Here is an 18,073-nt window from a genome sequence, read left to right on the forward strand (position 1 = left end):
GACTAAATGATCTTGCCAGTGCTGTTGCCACGCTCTCCCCATGATTTTGAAATAATGATTATGATCAATAGCCATAGGCGTAATTTGCGGGTGGGACATGTCCCCACCACTTTTTACCAGGATCGATATTGTCCCCACCACTTTTTGAAACATCTCATGGCACTAATACTAATACAAAAATACTAATACAAAAGAAACATCTCTAGTTGATTAGCAATTTGTTCGTTTGTGTTAAATAATAGGCGATCTGGCACTGGGATGTGTTGTTTTTGAAATCATGTTGAGTGCTCTTTGCTGTTATCAATGGCGCAACAGTATTCTCTTGGCCCTCGTGCACACTGCACAGTCTTCACACAAACGAGCGCTTCAATCTATCGCTTAACGCTGTTGCGGCTGGAGACCATTCATTCCGGTGAAATCACAAAACAAAATGCACATAAATGTGTCCCTGCTCTTGACATCTTTGGTTTTAATGAGAAAAAAATAAAATAAATTACATGAGCGCGGATTAGAACCCAGAACCTTTGGCAAGCTGAACAAAAATTCTACCCCTCGTCCATCAGGACAATCTAATATTAAAAGCGGATCAAAGTATTTATTGACTAATGTAAATACTCTGAAGACTAATGACATATTGTATTATAGTAGATGTAAGGACGAAACTATCATATTAAACATGAGGTCTTTGTCAATAAATTTTGTGCATTTATTATTGTAATGATACAATTACAATGATACAATTATATCCGTTTTGTGGAGACACATTTATGTAGCCAAGTGTAAATGGAATTGCTTTGATAAATCAGATAGGTCAGCAAAAACGCATGAAGAGACCAGGTGTAAACAGGCCCTATGTGGTTCTAAGAGTGTTGGATGGTTGCTGCTTATACTGGCCAAAGATCACGCACCTACAAATCTCTGTCTCTGCACTGAAAAATGTTAATAAAATACATTTAAAAATAATGTGTACGATTCCATTCAAAAGTTTTAATTGTGTTTTACATTAATCCCTAATTATGAGGAATAGTAAAGTTAATCCAATGTATGTCAGGTATACAGTTTTGATGGCACCTAAAGGAAAGATATATAGAGACAACTGAAGCATGTCGGCCTGAAAAGCTTCTTGAATTTCCATGAAACCACACACACAGACACACAGTAAGGTGACTCTTTGCAGAACCAACCCCAGGAGACTTTAAGAAGTCGGTGACCAAGATCAGTCCAGTGACCAACAACACTGGAGCTATAGCCGGTATATGACCCTCCCCCGCTCAACACACACACACGCTGCATGATGGGTTAAAGAAACTCCTCCTGAGAGCCTTGTTCTCCCTTTCACTCTGTCTCAGGTCTTTCTCTCCTTTCCTCTCCTCAATGGCCCTTTGTGTAGAGGCCCTTGGGACATCAACATGACAATGTGCCCCAGCGGTGGGATCCTGTGTTTGTTAAGTGCCCTCACCCTCAAGAGACAGAGGCTACAGCCAACTGAGAGGAGAGGTTAGCCAGAGAGGAGAGGCCATCTTTGATCAAACGAATAAAAAAGGGGGAAGAAAGAGCGCAGCGACTTTTCATTAACTCGAGTAGCATGAAGGCCATTCATGTTGGGAGAGCGGGAAAAAGCAGCGGTATTATACTGCTCAACTAATCATTTAAAGATGAGGTTAATATGTTTGAGGATTGTAAAATAGCTTGATTGAAAGAGAGTGATCTGGCCTAAGGTAGCAGTGACATCTGTCTTTTGTGTGACGTTACTCCACTGGAAGGAAATGCAGTGGTTCTTATTGTAGCAGCTGGGAAGTAAGTCATTTAGTTGGATGCTTATTTATCATGTCAGACATATATACTACTGTTGACTTCCTCTGACAAACAACAGAGATCAGTTTGTTTGTGTTCAGGAATTTAACATGAAAAATGGCTAAAACATCGTTCTTCAAGTAAAAAAAAAAAACTAATCCCTACCATCTACAACTATTACTATGTTGCTTTTTCAATAAGTGAAAATGTTCCCTTTCTAGTGGCTTTTCTAAAATACATACCTGAAACTTTCACTTCAACAGTAACTTCTCCCAAACTCTGCAGTTCCTTTTCAAATTGAGCCTAAACTGACAGCGCTTTCCCACTCTTTCTGGATTATTGATCTAAGCAAATTTGTGCATTATTCTTTGACACAGTGACCATGACACCAAACTAAGTCAGGAAACCTTTCTCTTGTTCTCACTGACCAAGTGACGCAATACATGAAGGGTATTTTTGTAACAGAGTGTACACGTTTTTCCAATATAACCGATATTATTGCCTCATCTGACTCCACTGGAAGGAAATGCAGTCATTCTTAGGGGCTGTATATAAAACACAGTTTAACTAAAAACGGAAAACTTTTTACATGACAACAGCATTTTGTGGGCCTGAAAATGCAAACTTTTGAAAACAGTTTTCAAAGTGCAAGTTTTTGAAAACGATACCATTATCTTCTCTGTGTAAACTGCAAAAATGCGAATCTGTGAAAACAGTGACGGCATGCACATGCGTATTAAGTGTTTAGTCTATCCACCTTATTTTTCAACGCGCAAGTAAGGTGTTTTCTGTAAATGTGCGAGACTTCCGATTTATTAGCCATTATAGGGAAATAACAAGAAGAATATCAAAATGCAGTAAACTGTAAAAATAAGGTGGATAGGCATGCACGTTTGGCGCGAGTCCTCTGTAAAAGAATGTGTATGCGCAGGCACGTAGTCTTTGTTTACAAAGTGACATCGCCAACTACTTGTCTGGCATGCATAATACAGCGTTTTTTGTCATTTCCGTGGATCCGTGTGAACAGGAATAGTTTTGATAATGTTGTCATCTGTACAAACAAAAAACTTTTCTGTTTTTAGTAAATCTTTGTCATGTAAACGTACCCTTAGTGTAGCAGCTGGGAAGTAAGTAATTTAGTTTGATACTCATTGATCATGTCAGACTCATAGACTACTGTTGACTTCCTCTGGCAAACAACGGAGATCAGTTTGTTTGTGTTCAGGAATTTAACACAAAAACAATTGGCTCCTTCCTTAAGTAAAAACAAATCCCTTACATCTACCACTATTACTATTTTGCTTTTCAGGAAGTGAAAATGCTCTCTTTCTGGTAGCTTTTCTGAACTACATGCCTAAAACTGTCACTTCAACAACAACTTCCCAAAATCTGCAGCTCCATCTCAAATTCAGCTTAAATTGACAGCGTTCTCCCACTCTTCCTGGATTATTCATCAAAACAACTTTGTGCATTAGTCTGTCACACGATGACCATGAACACCGAACTAACTCAGGAAAACTTTCTCTCGTTCTCACTGAACAAATTCTCTTTGACTACAACAACACACCTCACTGAATGCTGAACAGACCAAGCGACTCACTCAATACAAGATGAGTATGTTGAGGTTATGTTGGTAACACTGAGTGTCAAGGTTTTTCCAATATAGCCAATACTATTGCCTCATCTTACTGATGGTAATTGCCAATATGTTACAGGCACAAAGCTATGTGCTTCAACCATAAAATCACTGTGGCCTTAAGTGCCTAAATCTTAAAAGGTCGGTTCACACAAACCTGTCTGTCTTTCTTCATGTTTTGGAACACAAAAGAAGAAGGGCTGAGTGGTATAGAGTGGTGGAACTATGATGCATTTTTGTAGGCCAAAACCCAGAAACGAGTTAGTATTTTAGCACTTCCGGTTCCATCGTCCCAAAGTCAATGGGTTTTTAATGGATTTTTAGTTAAATGGCTGAAATAAGGTCCGTGGTTAACACAAGCTCAAGATACTTTCACGTTTTACGCTACAACATAAAATACATTAGTATTTACCTACCCATGATACAAGTTGTGTTCATCTGTGAAAATTATCTTGATGGACAAAACGTAAGTTTCATAAACTTTTGATCACAGAGCTTATTTTTTGTGATAATCCAAAAGCCTATGGAAAAACCCTATTGGGTTTTTGTCGAGGGAACCAATGTGATGCTAACTGCCGATTGGCCTACAAAGAGATGTCATAGTTCCACCACTGTATAGATCGTAGTGATGATGGTGAAGTTTCAATTTATAGAGATTTTGCTATATTTTTCTATTGCTGTACATAAATATAGCTGTGTTGTGCAGTACTACTAGGGGATAGTCTAAAAATGAAAATTCAGTAATTATTTACTCACCCTGGTGTTTTTCTAATAGCGTATGACTTTCTTTCTTTGTCAGACTACAAAAGGAGAAATTGTCCTGTGTCGTGTCTCCATATAATGGCAGTGAATAGTGACCAGCTTCAAGCCTTTAAAAAAAAAAAAAAAAAAAAAAAAATGCAGAAGTATCACAGAATGATCTCATGTGACTTGTACCATATTTCCCAAGTGTTCTGAGGGCATACAATAGGGTATGATGAAAAACAAAGTAAAATTTTAATTATTATTTAGCACAAATCCTGACTTTTGGTCTGCTGTGCACGACGGCACGTTCATAAGCACAGCAGTTTGCTCTGGCTTGCACAAGAAAAGCACACAAGCGCAACATTTAAAAAAAAAAAAAAAATCAAGATTAGTCAAAACATTAAACTGATATATTAGAGCTCTAAAAATAAACACAATATAGAGAAAACAGACTTGATTAAATAATTTCTGTATTATTTCTTACATGAATGCTACTGCTAAATAGACCTGCTGTACCTGAAAATCTTAAAGCACTGTATTTTGTAATAACAAAAATAAAATAACATATTTTTATATATTATTTTGTGATCTATTTAGTTTATGATATTGTTATTGTGAAATAAAATACTCATATCGTGAAAAATGTCTGCATGTTTTTTTTGTTTTTTTTTTATCCACACAATGAAAGTCAGTGGGGTCCAATGTTGTTTGCGACCCTACTGACTTTCAAAATACCTTCTTTAATTTTGAATATCTTCTTTAATTTTGAATACAGAAGTAAGTCAGATGACATAACACAGACATAAAATACTGAAATATACACAGAATTATTTTATTTGTGTGAAAGTTCAGCTACAACAGTTTGAACGATTCAAAATTCCAACCCCAATTTCAATTCTTGGCATGCCAAAATATGAGAGAAAGTCCTCTCTCTCGCTCTTATCTGGACTTAATTTCCCAGATCTTAAAACAGAGTCACTATGGCTATATGCTCACATGTGTTTTAAAATAGCCCTGGCTAAATATTTTTAGCCTGTAGTTTTTCAGAATAAGCAACTGCCTGTCACAATGCTCCTCTGGAGTTCGAATGGGATTGAAACTAATCTTAGAATAACCGTTCTGTCAGCAAATGGGCCTGACAAAAATAAAGTTATGAATTGGTCTTCATATAGAGCTGGGATAAGCTTATCTCTTGAGGAGGCCAACAAAGAAGGGCCAGCAGAATGGGACAAGAAAGATTTTGTCAAAAACAACTGGCCAAGAGAATGATTATTTATTTCCTGGAACAAATGGTAGACTCTGTTACCTAACCAGTTTGTTGCAACTAAGCTGTTGTTCTCATGTGCACAGATCAGCAATCAAATCACCCATTAGCAGGCCCAAACAGAATCTGCACCCAAAAAACTTCCTGTCATTCAGAAAGTTCCACACATTGCACACCACTTGCATGCTTGTCTATTATATTATGGCTAATTTTATTATGATTTCAGCTAGCAATAAAAGCGTGGAACTCTCAGCTCCGTTTGACACATTTTACAATGTTTATAGCCACTCAGCCTAGGGTTGCCAAGTATGCCAACTGTCCCGTATTAGCTGGGATGTCCCTTATATTGGGCCTAATTGATTTTTCCCATACGTGACCTCCCTTGTCCCGTTTATTGACTGCTCACTGATCTAACGGCCACTTACTTTCATGTATTTCGGGAGAAGTGGAGGAATTGACGTGTTGTAAATCTGACATATACGATTCCCTGAATTGCCGTGCGAACTAACATGGCGGCGCCCATTGCGTGTTATAGATCAGCTAACGTGATCATTAAAAAGTTTTTTAAATGACAAAACACATTCACTTACACGTATTTGAGAATCGGAATATCAGGTAGTTGATGACAGCTAACAAGTTTGTGAATTTTTTGAATAAAAAAGGAAAAATGGAATAAAAGCAATACATCTGTCATACAGCGCTATTGTGGCTGCGGTGTGTCACATGACAAGCATGAGAAATAATAAGGTGAACAGTCTAAACCAGAGCCATTAAATGTTTTTCAACAGCTCTGGGTAAAATGTTCTAAAATAACGGTCACCTTAAACTCACGCTGGGGGGTCGGCTAGAATATTTCAAACTTATGTGTGAAAAGGTATATATTATGGCTTTCTTCTTCATTTATGTTTGTCTTTCTTTCTTCAGAAAAAAATATTAACAAAAAAAATTTGAGCTGGGAGAGTTTCTGAAATTTGACACGGAATGATCCAAATGTGCTGATGTCTGAGAACCTTTACAATTTTTATACACATACTTAACTGCAGATACTGAAATAACATGCACTGTGTGGTACAGTACAAATATTTTGAGTGTGTCCCTTATTTCCCTATAAAGAACTACGATTGTCGCTTATTCTCCTTTCCTGAAGTTGGCAACCCTAACTCAGCCTCCCCAAAAATCATTGTAGATAATGCAAAAAGGTCTGTAGATTTCGTTCTGGCCTGCCCATTGGAGAATAGCTTGCTGCAATTTCAAACCCTTAACATCTGGAAAGTGGCTATGTTCAGAATAGCATACTACCATATTACTTTTACTACATTTTACAAAATGTGCAGTATACTATAGTAATTTGCATGACTTAACCTATCATCTCCACTGTTATGGATGAACTGCTAGTAATATCACCTAAAAACAACTGGAAGCGGATGACACCGGAAGGCAATTTACAAATGTCTGTGCCCACTCTTACATTAAAATAAGGTGGACAAAATATACTGCCCAGTGCCATTGTTACACTCAATGGCTTATAGAAATACTATAGAGCAGAGGTCTTTAACCCTGCTCCTGGAAACCCACCAGGATTCATAAAAAGTAGGTGAAAAGTAACTGGATGACCTACGACTTCCAGTGAGATTCTGAAGTGTGCATTCAATGGACACTTTACTATCCCATGAGGCCACGGAAAAGGATTTGTGAATTTGCAGGATGATGGGATTCCAGGAGGAGGGTTGAAGATCTCTGCTATAGAGAACTGCAGTGATTACGTATTTTTGTGGGCCAACCGTGAAGTTAGCATTTCCTTGGTTTCATCGGCAAAAACACAATCCAACGTTTATGAATTTTGAAGTCTAAATACAATCACCAGATAAACGTAGACTAATTAGTTAGAACAGTACTAGTCAGAATCGTTTGCAAGAGCACAATTATCGACAAAATGAGGATGTAAACACAGAATAGTATAGATAAGTTTACCTGTTTGGCTTCATGACGTTTAATGTCCCCGACAACCTCAGTAGTCTCATTAGACAATTGTTGGCAACAGCATTTTTCTAAAAAGTAAAAGCTTTAAATAAATCACATGGGGTTTACTTATGTATTTTATGTCACAGAATAAAATGTGAAAATACTTTGAGCTTGTGTAACCACAAACCATATTTCCGGCATTTAACCAAAAACCCACTAAAAAAACTCATTAGATGTGTCCCAATTTGCATACTTATGCTATTGTATGTGGTTTTATTGTAAATAGTGTGACTAGTGTTCACACGGAAAATTCCAAAATGAAAAGTGAACTTTAAAAATGAACTGTCACAGCTTTCCTTATGTAGCAGAGGGAGATGGGCTATCAGACTCCAATGCTCAATGACGAAAAGAACATTTAAATTCATACACTACACGGTTGAGAACATAGTTCATCATAGTGTAAAAGTATATTTAGTACGGTGGAACCGGAAGTGCTCAAATGCTAACTCATTTCAGGGTTCTGGCCTACAAAAATAGTCAACCATGCAGCACTCTATTTCTGTTACAGAATGTGGACAGTTACCATTTTTGTATTCATAGTATACCTGGATGACCTTTGGATTTACTATGTAGTAGCCGCCGCCACCACCACAATCTACCGCCTGTACCGTGTGGGATGTATTGTGCAGTACTAATACACTGCTGCAGTATGCAGTTGTTTGAAACACAAAGCTGCTCTTTTTGCAGTCACTGGCAGCGTTCTTGAGTGAAGATACGCCAGAGAGTGAGACTCCTCCTCGTGCTCCTCACTCGGTGTGAGCCCGGAGATATCCGAAAAGAGCCGAAGCTGTTGCATTCTGGGAAAAGGAAGACTGGAGGCGGACGCCATATTGTTTGATTCCGCAGATTCACTGGAGCAGAAAGCAACAAATAACCTTATTAAACGAGTTTATATTAAACAGTTATACAGGTAACCGTTATATAATATTACATGAGGTCGTTGTAGACATTACTGCATTCATTTAGTGGTGTCAGTCGGATTTATTCGTGCAGAATATGGGTCGCTCTCGGAGCCGCAGCTCGTCCCGGTCCAAACACTCTAAACACAGCCGCAGACGGAGCCGTTCAAGATCCAAATCCAGCAAGAAAAGGAGCAGATCGAAGGAGCTGAAAAGGAGCAGACGGTCCCGCTCGAGATCCGACAGCAGGAGGGACAGGGGTGGCTCACCACCCGACCGAACCGACATGTTCGGCCGGACACTGAGCAAGAGAAACAACGACGAGAAACAGAAGAGAGAAGAGGAGGAGAGAAGAACAGAGATAGAGAGACAGAGGAAGATGTAAGTTGTCAATCTTTCATTCATTCATATATATATATATATATATATATATATATATATAAGTAGACACACATACATACATATACACACACACACGCGCGCGCGCGCGCACGCACGGCGCGTATGTGTGTGTCTATATGCCACACATGGCTTTACTCATGTATGTATGAAGTGTCACTTGTTAAGACAGAGCTATCACTTCAGTTCAGTTGTTTCATGTTTCAAGTAGCAACTCTTTGTTTAATATTGATAAGAACTTAATATATTGAGCTAGTGTGCAAAAAAAGTGACGTTTCATGTTACCTATCTGTATTCAGTGAACTTTCATCACTCCATGGACTCTCATAGGCAGCTGTCACACATCAGGTCATCTCATCACTGAAATCTGCTGCCCGTGTTAGCTGATACGCTTTTGTAGCTATCACAGATTGTTGACATTTCTCTTTTGTGATTGGAGACCACCAGTATAATGTTAAGAGGTTTGGGGAAGAGAAGGAAGGGGGAATGTAGTGAAAGAACAGGAAGAGAAGTGCTGCAGCCCCAGGCTTGATCTTCACCCAGAGTACATTGTAACCACATTCAGGGTGTTTTAAAACTCAAAGAGAGGCCTTGGATCGAGTTTCATGACACTGAAATCAAATAAAAAGATGGCTGCTGTTGTTAGATTTATGTTTTGGCTTTGGGCAATGTTATGGTCACTTGGTTCAGTATTGTGTCTGTGTTTTTGTGTTCCTTCTTAAGGCCAGGTGTGACAGCTTGCTCTCCTCTAATGGTTTAGTCATGCTTAAAGTGTAAATAAATTTAAAACATGCTTTTGTAATCATGGCCTCCCTTTGAATGGTGTACCTTTCTTTATGGGTTTATGATGTCAGCGTGCACAATGTGTTTAATTTCAGAATTATACAGATGACAGGTCAAGCCTACCAGTATCATCTGCCTCTTCTGGGCTCAGCAATGCATTTTTTTTTCTTTCTTTCGTTTTTTTCATTTAGTTGTGAAATTTGCTTATCTTTTTAAACTTGTCAGCAAGGTAAAGGTTATCAAACTGGCTAACACAAATTATGCTTTGATGAAATTACATTAATGATTCATAGTTTAGCGTCAGTAAGAATTGGTTGAAAATTAATCAGTATGTTTTGCTGTATATCATTTTTCTAGTAAAAGGTGTTTTTATGATTATAATAACTGTATAATTTATGACTATAATTGTCTTTGTAAAGAAAACAATAGTTAAAAATGCATGTTTTATGTGTGTGAAAAAAAATTAAAAAATAATATTATAAAAAGAAATTAAAAGTCCCAAAAAGCTAAATACAAAAATATATATTTTTGTTAACCTTTTTTTTTCTGCAAAAATAATTAACAAATACATAAAAAATATATAATTTAAGTAAAAAAATAAATAATTTTTTTTTATTATTATTTATTATTTTAAATATAAATATTTAAAAATATTTTAAAATGAGAATTTAAATTAATACAAGTAAACTCAATTTCTTTTGAACTTATAAATTTAAAATTCAAAAATTCTAAAATGGGGGGCCAGTGAAAATGTTTTCAGGGCAAGGGACTACTGGCCAGACTGTGCAAACAAATAAATTCACTACTCTTAGCTCTGTTCTTGATGAGTTGTTCTTCAGTCTACATTTATCATTGTTTATAAGTTAAGGGTTTACGATGAAACTGCCATGTTTCATCCTTTCTTTCTTTTATCCTTCACAGCCGTCAGCAAGAAATTGAGGAGCGTCTGATCGAGGAGGAGACTGCAAGGCGCGTGGAGGAGCTTGTGGCGCGGCGGGTGGAGGAAGAGCTTGAGAAGCGGCGTGACGAGATCGAGCATGAGGTCTTGCGGAGGGTGGAGGAGGCCAAACGCATCATGGAGGCGCAGCTTTTGCAGGAGCTAGAGAGGCAGAGGCAGGCTGAACTGAACGCCCAGAAAGCCAGAGAGGTAACGCTCGGTCGTTCGGAACGCAGCGGAGAACAGCCGCAAACCGCAAACTCGCAGCCGTTGCACAACCTGACACTCGTTTCCCCCCGAGACAGAGCAGGAGATGCAGGCTAGCAATGGAAGTAAGCTCAATTGATTGGGTGGGGAGTTAAATTAATTACAGAAAGCAACTTTTACAAGGTGTGATGTGATGCTTAGAGAAGTTCAGTTGAGCTGCTGTCTAGGGAACGCTAGTATTTAAGGATGTTGGATGATGGAGTCCTCGTTTTATTGAATCTCACACACCTCTAGTGCACTCTCAGGGGTTTCAAGTGAATGTTTTGCCACGGCTGTGAGGGACCAATATTATATTTCCCATCTTTTCTCTCCCCTTTTATTTTTCACCCCTACCCTGCTCTCTTTACTCATATCTTTTATCGTTTTACTGTCACCAATGTATGAAACTGTTTGTCTTCAATAAAACGCTTTTCTTATAAAGGTCACTCAGCATTCAAACCTGGCCTTTTTTTGTTCATGAGCTTTCAGTGTGAACATCCACCATAATGCACTTTGATAGGTCAAGACATAATGTGGTTTTGGATGTTACAAACACATAAGACCTTTTGTGGCCACTAGACCACACTTAAACTAGTTAATTTGCTAAATCCATAGCTTGTAATTCCACCCATACCATAAAAAGGAGGGTTACTGTGCTCTAATTGTAAAGATGCAATGAGTTATGAACGAGAAACTAATTCCATTCCACAAGCACACACAAAATTCAGCGGCTTAGCACTAATAGGGTTAGATATGTGCCCTCCTTCTGTACATTTTAGATTTGTCCCCGTCATCTGTAGCCTTGGTACTGAACCATTAAATGAATCTGTATTGTTGTACATTTAGCGTTTGCACATGATTTGGTCTTCATTTGCACCATCAATCAGAAAACGCTCCACCCCTCCCTTCAATGCTGATCCATTTCTGTCATCTGTGTTATATTTATTAATTGCTGATTTTTTTTTTTTTTTTTTTTTTTTTTTTTTTTTAGATTTCTAGCTTCATTATTCCTTTGACTCTTCCGTTTTGACGTCATTAAAAGTGCAGTGTTTTAAATGTACTTCTGTGTCCTCACAATTTGCTTTTCCTCAGGAGTGCTGGCGTGCGGGTACACACACACAGACACACACACACACACTTCTACATCCACACTCAACGTTACTGTGCCATTGAGCTTAGACGCAAACACATCACTGTTTTTGTTTTCAAACAAACACATCTAACGAATGATCCCACCTTTGTGTTTTTGCAGTCTTTAACATCCTTTAACGTTAATAGCCTGACGTCCCCACACGGTAATGTTGTATGATTAACATAATTCATTTTCCTGGACTGTGCTATATACTGCATGTGGTGTTGCTGTGTAAGAGCACTAGCTCGTGCTGGTAGCTCAGAAATTTTTAAAGGGGAGGTGCTGCGCTGTCCAGGACGGGACACACGGGACCAGGCAGTAAATACTCACCCCTTTAATCATCAGTTGTGTAGGTACAGTACACAGTCAAAGGAGAAAGGCGTAGGTATACGAGCATTGGTGAGCCACTACTATTCACTCTCTCCTTTATTTAAGTTAATCTTTCTTTGTCTCTCTCATTTTCTTTTGAAACTTCTTGCTTATGGATGCTGATAAATAAAAAAAATAAGAGAGAGAACGAGCTGATTTTTTTTTTTTTTTTTTTCATCTGCAAACGAATGAGATTCTTCGTTAGTTGTCGATGTGTTATCTTTTACATACCTGTTCTGTATGGATCTTAATGAATGCATAAATGAATGTTTGGATGTGTATATATATTTAAACGTGGTGGGGATTAAAGGTGTGACTGAATACATTCGTGGGTGGGTTTTTTTTTTTTTTTTTTGCTTATTGTTGCATACATAGAGGTTAGCTTCAGACATTTGATGCTGCAGTTCAGAATGTGAAATGTGGAAAGTGTGTGAAAGCAGGTGAAAGAGATTGTGCGAGTGTCGCTGACTGGTACCTGTTTGTGCGAGTGTAGACGTGTTTGAGTGTGCAACTGGGTTTATGGGGGCTTGTTTCAGTGGATTTGTCTGCCCGCCCTAACATGTCACCGTGTCACCCCTTTAGGAGGAAGAAAAATCCAAACGAGAGGAGCTGGAGAGAATTTTGGAAGAAAACAACCGAAAGATTGCTGATGCTCAAGCTAAGCTGGTACTTGTTTCTTTGTTTTATTTTTACAAAACATATGACTTTTTTTAGAAGGTGACAACCAAAAGCCAAACACAACAAAACAAATATGAATGTACTAAACGTAAAAGAAAAATGTGTATGAAACAAAAATAATTAAATTTAATAGTTAATTAGTATTTTATTTACACTATCTCTTAGAATTGGTTGTCCACACAAAAGTAATTTCATTATGTATGAAAGTATAAAATATTACTGCAATTTCTGTAGAAATTTTGAAAAAAAAAATTTGAATGTTTTTTTGTTTAGTTTATTGAATAACGTTAAGGTGCGATGCCGCCACCTACTATCTTGGAGCGCCAAACAGATAGTTTGACAGGTGTTGAATTATTTACAATGTTTAGTGTAGGATTAACATGATATCAATATTTAATTTTTTAAATATCACGATTACCATCAATACTGCTGTAGATATACACCCCTACCTGAAAATATCAGGATATGTTGATGTGCAGGCCTGAAAATAAAGAAAATTCTTGCAAATTTCTATATGGAAGAATAATATAATAATCTCTTAAATATTCAGTCAGCTATAAACAGCTCTTTGTGAGCGCAATCTTGAAATTAAATTGTTAAAAATCCTTATTCAGTGATAGCTCTAATCTGGAATAGTCATGGAAATTCATTGGTCAAACTTGGTGGGAACCCTTATATGAGCTCTTTAATGCAGAGAACAGTGGATTAATATTGAATATTATGTCCACTGATAATTAAAAGCTCAGAAGAAGCTTTTATTTCTCATTTTTGATACCTTTTGTTGTGATACTTTAGTTTTTGGGTACATACATTTCAAGGCCATTACAATTATAGGCCATAAATTAGCTCTCCCTCAAGATGGCCAGAATATGTTTTTCCTCATGGTTTTAGCTTGAAGTGTTTAGATGGTTTTCACTGTTTCACTTTGTTTTTGCATAGTGGTACCTGCCCTTTCTGAAATGTTTAGTCTCAGTTTTAAAAATGGATGCTTGGCAGTGCCAACCATGCCTTTTTTTTTTTTTTTTTTAATATGTGACCATGTACCACAAAACCAGTCATAAGTCACACGGGTATATTTGTAGCAATAGCCAACAATACATTGTATGGGTCAAAATTATTTTTTTTTTCCTTTTATGCCAAAAATCATTAGGATATTAAGTAAAGATCATGTTCCATGAAGATATTTTGTAAATTTCCTAACGTAAATATATCAAAAATGTATTTTTGTGAGTGGATATGCATTGCTAAGAACTTCATTTGGGCAACTTTAAAGGCGATTTTCTCAATATTTAGATTTTTTTGCACCCTCAGATTCCAGATTTTCAAATAGTTGTATCTCGGCCAATATCCTATCCTAACAAACCATACATCAATGGAAAGCTTATTTATTCAGCTTTCAGATAATGTATAAATGGTATGATCAAATCCAGTAAACATTGTTTTTCATTAATGCATGTTAATTAATGTACATTTTCGTGTATTAGTGTATCAAAAGACCTAAAATGAACCTATTTATGCCTTGGCTGATTAGAAAAAAAAAGTCACTTTTGCTCATGTTTGTTTCAGGCTGAGGATCAGCTACGTATAGTAGAAGAACAAAGGAAGATCCATGAGGAACGCATGAAGCTAGAGCAGGAGAGGCAGAGACAACAGAAAGAGGAACAGAGGATGATATTGGGGAAGGGCAAGTCCCGACCTCGCCTCTCCTTCACTCTCAAAGCTACAGAGTGACCTCTTCTCTTCTCTTCTCTTCTCTTCTCTTCTCTTCTCTTCTCTTCTCTTCTCATCTCTTTGGATGCGTGCTTCATGTTGAAGTGAATCGGAGTCTCAAAGAGAGGTGTGCTCTGCCCACATAAATTGCTCTTCATAGACCCAGGAAAGGAAAAAAAATTGGAATCCTCACTCTTCAAAACCGGACTTGCAGGCACCACCACAGACTGTTGTTGTTGTTTTTTTTTCAGTGTGTTTTATCGATATTTGACACCATTATGCTGGATGCACCTTCAGAAACATTTTTTCCTTTTCAATTGCAAGCAAATAAGAATGAAGTGTAAATATTTGTGTATATGAGTGTGCGTGGTTGGTTGGTTGTTTGGTCAATATATGTCAGTGGTTTGGGAGCTTGAATAGTACAACCTCAGTTTAACTACTGTACTTGCATTCAAAGCGTCTGAGGGGAAGTGCACAAATGTTTTTAAAAAATGTAAATTGGCAGACTTTTTGTTTTATGCTTATTAGTGAACGTATGTGTGGGAGTGTGAGTATTTTTGTATTTTTTAGACTGCAGACTGAACACCTCAAAGCATAGAGTTCCTAAAATGCTGCTTAATACATAATCCCATAATCACCTGATATGAGCTGTGTTTTTAGCATTGTAACCTAGATCATTTTTGTCCTTTTTGATACGCTTTATTCAAATTGCTCCTTTTTGAAACGTAGAACATAATATGTGTGACCAGAACTTGTTTAGAAATTACAATACAAATATTTCAGTAAAAAAAAGGTTACAATGTTACAAAGTCTTGTAATGTCTAGCGCTCTGTTGGTACCTTAAGGAAATCGGGAATCACAGGTAAGACTAGTTAGGGTGTGTATGTGAGCGAGTTTGTGTGCGTGTATGAGTGTATGCTAGAGGGTGTTCTTGTCTTGTGGTAAATTACCCTTGTGAACTGGGACATTTAGTGTGTTGACCAATAAATCCCATAAATACAACATTGCCTAAATCATGTCTCTTGTGCTCTCTGCAAACCACAAAGTAGTTTGTTTAGACCCTCTGTTCTCTTCTGGGAAATTGTAACTGCGCTCTTGTTTAATTGTACCCGTTTTTTTAATTCTGCATATATTATGCAACACCAGCCATTTGTTATTTTATTGAATGGACAATTACAGTAAAATGTAAACTCCGAAGAGAGAAAAAAAAAAAAAGCAACTAAGTAAACTACTGCCAGTTTGTAGATTTATAGTTACTTTAGGTCATGCAGATTGCAATTTTGCAGATTCCAATTAAATGTCAAATGAATTGATACTAAAATTGTCCTACAAAACATCTGCAGCACAGGATTTGTAGAGCAAAAAAAAAAAAAAAAAAAAACCATAATCCCAAGAAACAGTCCTCATTAAAAGGTATAGTGGGGTCATTCGGGAAAAAAGGGGTGTCTTTTGTCTTTCTCATGAACAGATGCATAAACCGGTTACAATTATAACTCCCTTTAATTAAGATGAAAAACTATTATAATAATTCAGGTTGTGAACTCAAGGACAAGTGAGTGTAAATTGTTTTTATCTTAAATTTTGAAGTTGTTAGTAATGAACAGTATTTAATTGTATGTTACCATGATTTTGTACAGTAAGCAAATGATTACTGAAAACGTGTTTATAGAAATATCTGCATTAATATATCTTTCTAATGAACACTTTGTAGTGTCATGATCTTTTAAAAGTCACAGTCATATCCCAATATTTTTTTTTAAATGTTTAAATTTAGTTTGATAGTTTTAGCACAATGTTATTTAATAACACTTTGATCTAGCAGAATTTTAAATCTTAAGGAATATACTTTTAAAATCACCCTTTCTAACCCTTTTTCGTGGAATGACCAAGTGATTAATTTAATTCCATGTTGTGAACTTTCCTTCTTACGAGTTAGACTGAAGTGACTACCAACGTTAATCTGCATTTGAGTTTATTTCTGATTCCTCTGATCATAAATTCACCTCGAGGTTACTTCTGTTCGCTGCCTACGGTTCTCGGGTAGCCTGTGTGAGACGTTAATGGAAATGTTGGCAAACTCTTCTGTCACAGACGTGTGATTTTTTTGACGAGCCCGCATGATCAGTCTCGTGTGTATTAGTCACTGTCAGCTTTAACAATGCAGCGCTGATGAACTACTGATGTAACGCCGAAACTGTGCTCGACCCCTGCGCGCTGAACTCCACAGTTCCTTTATTGAATATAGGTAACCGCAAAGTATAAGTTATAACAGCAATGATGTGTTCAGAAGCGATGCGTAAAGTTTGACCAAGAATGCGCATACTTGACTGTTGCTTGTGTGTGTAGGGAGGGCAGCAGGTGTGTTTTCTCCTAAGTGTACTTTGTTTGATCACGATAGACTCCGAGAGACCCACGGACCGTGAGATTATTCGCGTGCAACTGAATAAACATCGATCTGACCCTGTGATTTCAAAGAGCTGACAAGTTGCTCAGAGTTTATCTTTAAGGTGTGAAGCGTTGTTTGTTTTTCATTTACGGAGTGTCATTACATTTTGGGAACGTTTAGGTTGAGATGTTTAAACTGATAGTGAAAATGAGTTTAAATAAATTAAATGTCAGGAAAAAAAAAACCTACATAAAACAAGTTATACATAGTTGTAAACAAATAGTCTTTATTGGAAACTGTTTAATATGTTTCCCTCGAGTTGTTATTTATTTGTAATTGTTATTCCAGTGCACGTGGAGTAAGATTATTATTAATTTAATTGTAAATGTTGTTAAAATTAGTTAACGTGTGTGTTCTGAATTCAAGAAAAGAACATATGCGAGAAATTGCATGATTAGCCTGCTTATTTACCAAGACACTTAACAGCTCATCTGCGTTGGTTATTTTTAAGATAGCTCAGGAAATCGTCGTTTCCGTGTTTTCCCGTTGGGAAGACTTCTTTTGGAATTGTGTTAGCTCGTCTTATTGTTTGCTTTTGTTTGGTATTGTGGGAGCATTCTCAGAAACAGACTACCATTGCACAAAGTAAATAATTTATTACCTTCGGAGCTCTTTGTAAGTGGTGCTTAAAACACAGTTTTAAGAGTGCCTATTTAATTTTGTGCTTATATTGACAAAATATGTCTTTATGTAGCACAATAACACAAGTGGCCTACATTAGATGCCTAGACAAATAGACGTTATAAACAAGCAATTGGCGTTTCTTTGATGTAAACACGTTAATAAGCCGCTTTATCAATGCACAGCAATCATTCAATCTGTGTATTCAGTGTGTTAATTATCGCTTCGATGTGGAATCTGCTCGTTTGATGGTCTCTTAAACCAGGGAAGCAATACACACTGATAACAGTAAATATACGCTGATTCAATTACAGCCTTTGGAAAGTGTGAATGCTTTTCACACCGGCCTTCTTCACACTTGCTTCCTAATTTAGTTTTAGACGTGCTTCCTTA

The 18,073-nt window shown here is 37.1% G+C and overlaps 2 protein-coding genes across 3 annotated transcripts in view; one reads left to right on the forward strand and one right to left on the reverse strand.

Moving 5' to 3' along the window:
- The window catches only part of arhgap15 (Rho GTPase activating protein 15), a 90,090-nt gene extending 81,932 nt beyond the window's left edge, over positions 1 to 8,158 (reverse strand). Inside the window, exons 1-3 of one of the 2 annotated variants that reach the window (XM_051906494.1) lie at positions 8,006 to 8,158; positions 7,410 to 7,486; positions 4,187 to 4,299 (exon numbers count right to left, since the gene is read on the reverse strand). The gene's annotated coding sequence lies outside the window, so the exon portion shown is untranslated. The remainder of the gene's footprint in view (positions 1 to 4,186; positions 4,300 to 7,409; positions 7,487 to 8,005) is intronic. The other variant, XM_051906496.1, reaches the window with a different exon arrangement.
- Positions 8,159 to 8,263: 105 nt separating this feature from the next.
- Positions 8,264 to 15,626, forward strand: arglu1a (arginine and glutamate rich 1a). Its single transcript, XM_051906504.1, has 4 exons — positions 8,264 to 8,740; positions 10,463 to 10,688; positions 12,808 to 12,891; positions 14,470 to 15,626. The coding sequence occupies exons 1-4, from the start codon at positions 8,457 to 8,459 to the stop codon at positions 14,632 to 14,634; spliced, it is 759 nt and encodes a 252-aa protein (XP_051762464.1). The 5' UTR covers positions 8,264 to 8,456; the 3' UTR covers positions 14,635 to 15,626.
- The last annotated feature ends 2,447 nt before the right edge of the window (positions 15,627 to 18,073 follow it).

Source organism: Ctenopharyngodon idella, chromosome 9, assembly GCF_019924925.1.
Source record: "Ctenopharyngodon idella isolate HZGC_01 chromosome 9, HZGC01, whole genome shotgun sequence".
NCBI lineage: Eukaryota > Metazoa > Chordata > Actinopteri > Cypriniformes > Xenocyprididae > Ctenopharyngodon > Ctenopharyngodon idella.

Bases quoted from the DNA above. Each gene is read 5' to 3' on its own strand.
- arglu1a (XM_051906504.1), top strand. From the start codon at position 8,457: ATGGGTCGCTCTCGGAGCCGCAGCTCGTCCCGGTCCAAACACTCTAAA. The intron at 8,741-10,462 runs GTAAGTTGTCAA...TATCCTTCACAG, and splicing joins ATAGAGAGACAGAGGAAGAT to CCGTCAGCAAGAAATTGAGG. The intron at 12,892-14,469 runs GTACTTGTTTCT...TGTTTGTTTCAG, and splicing joins CTGATGCTCAAGCTAAGCTG to GCTGAGGATCAGCTACGTAT.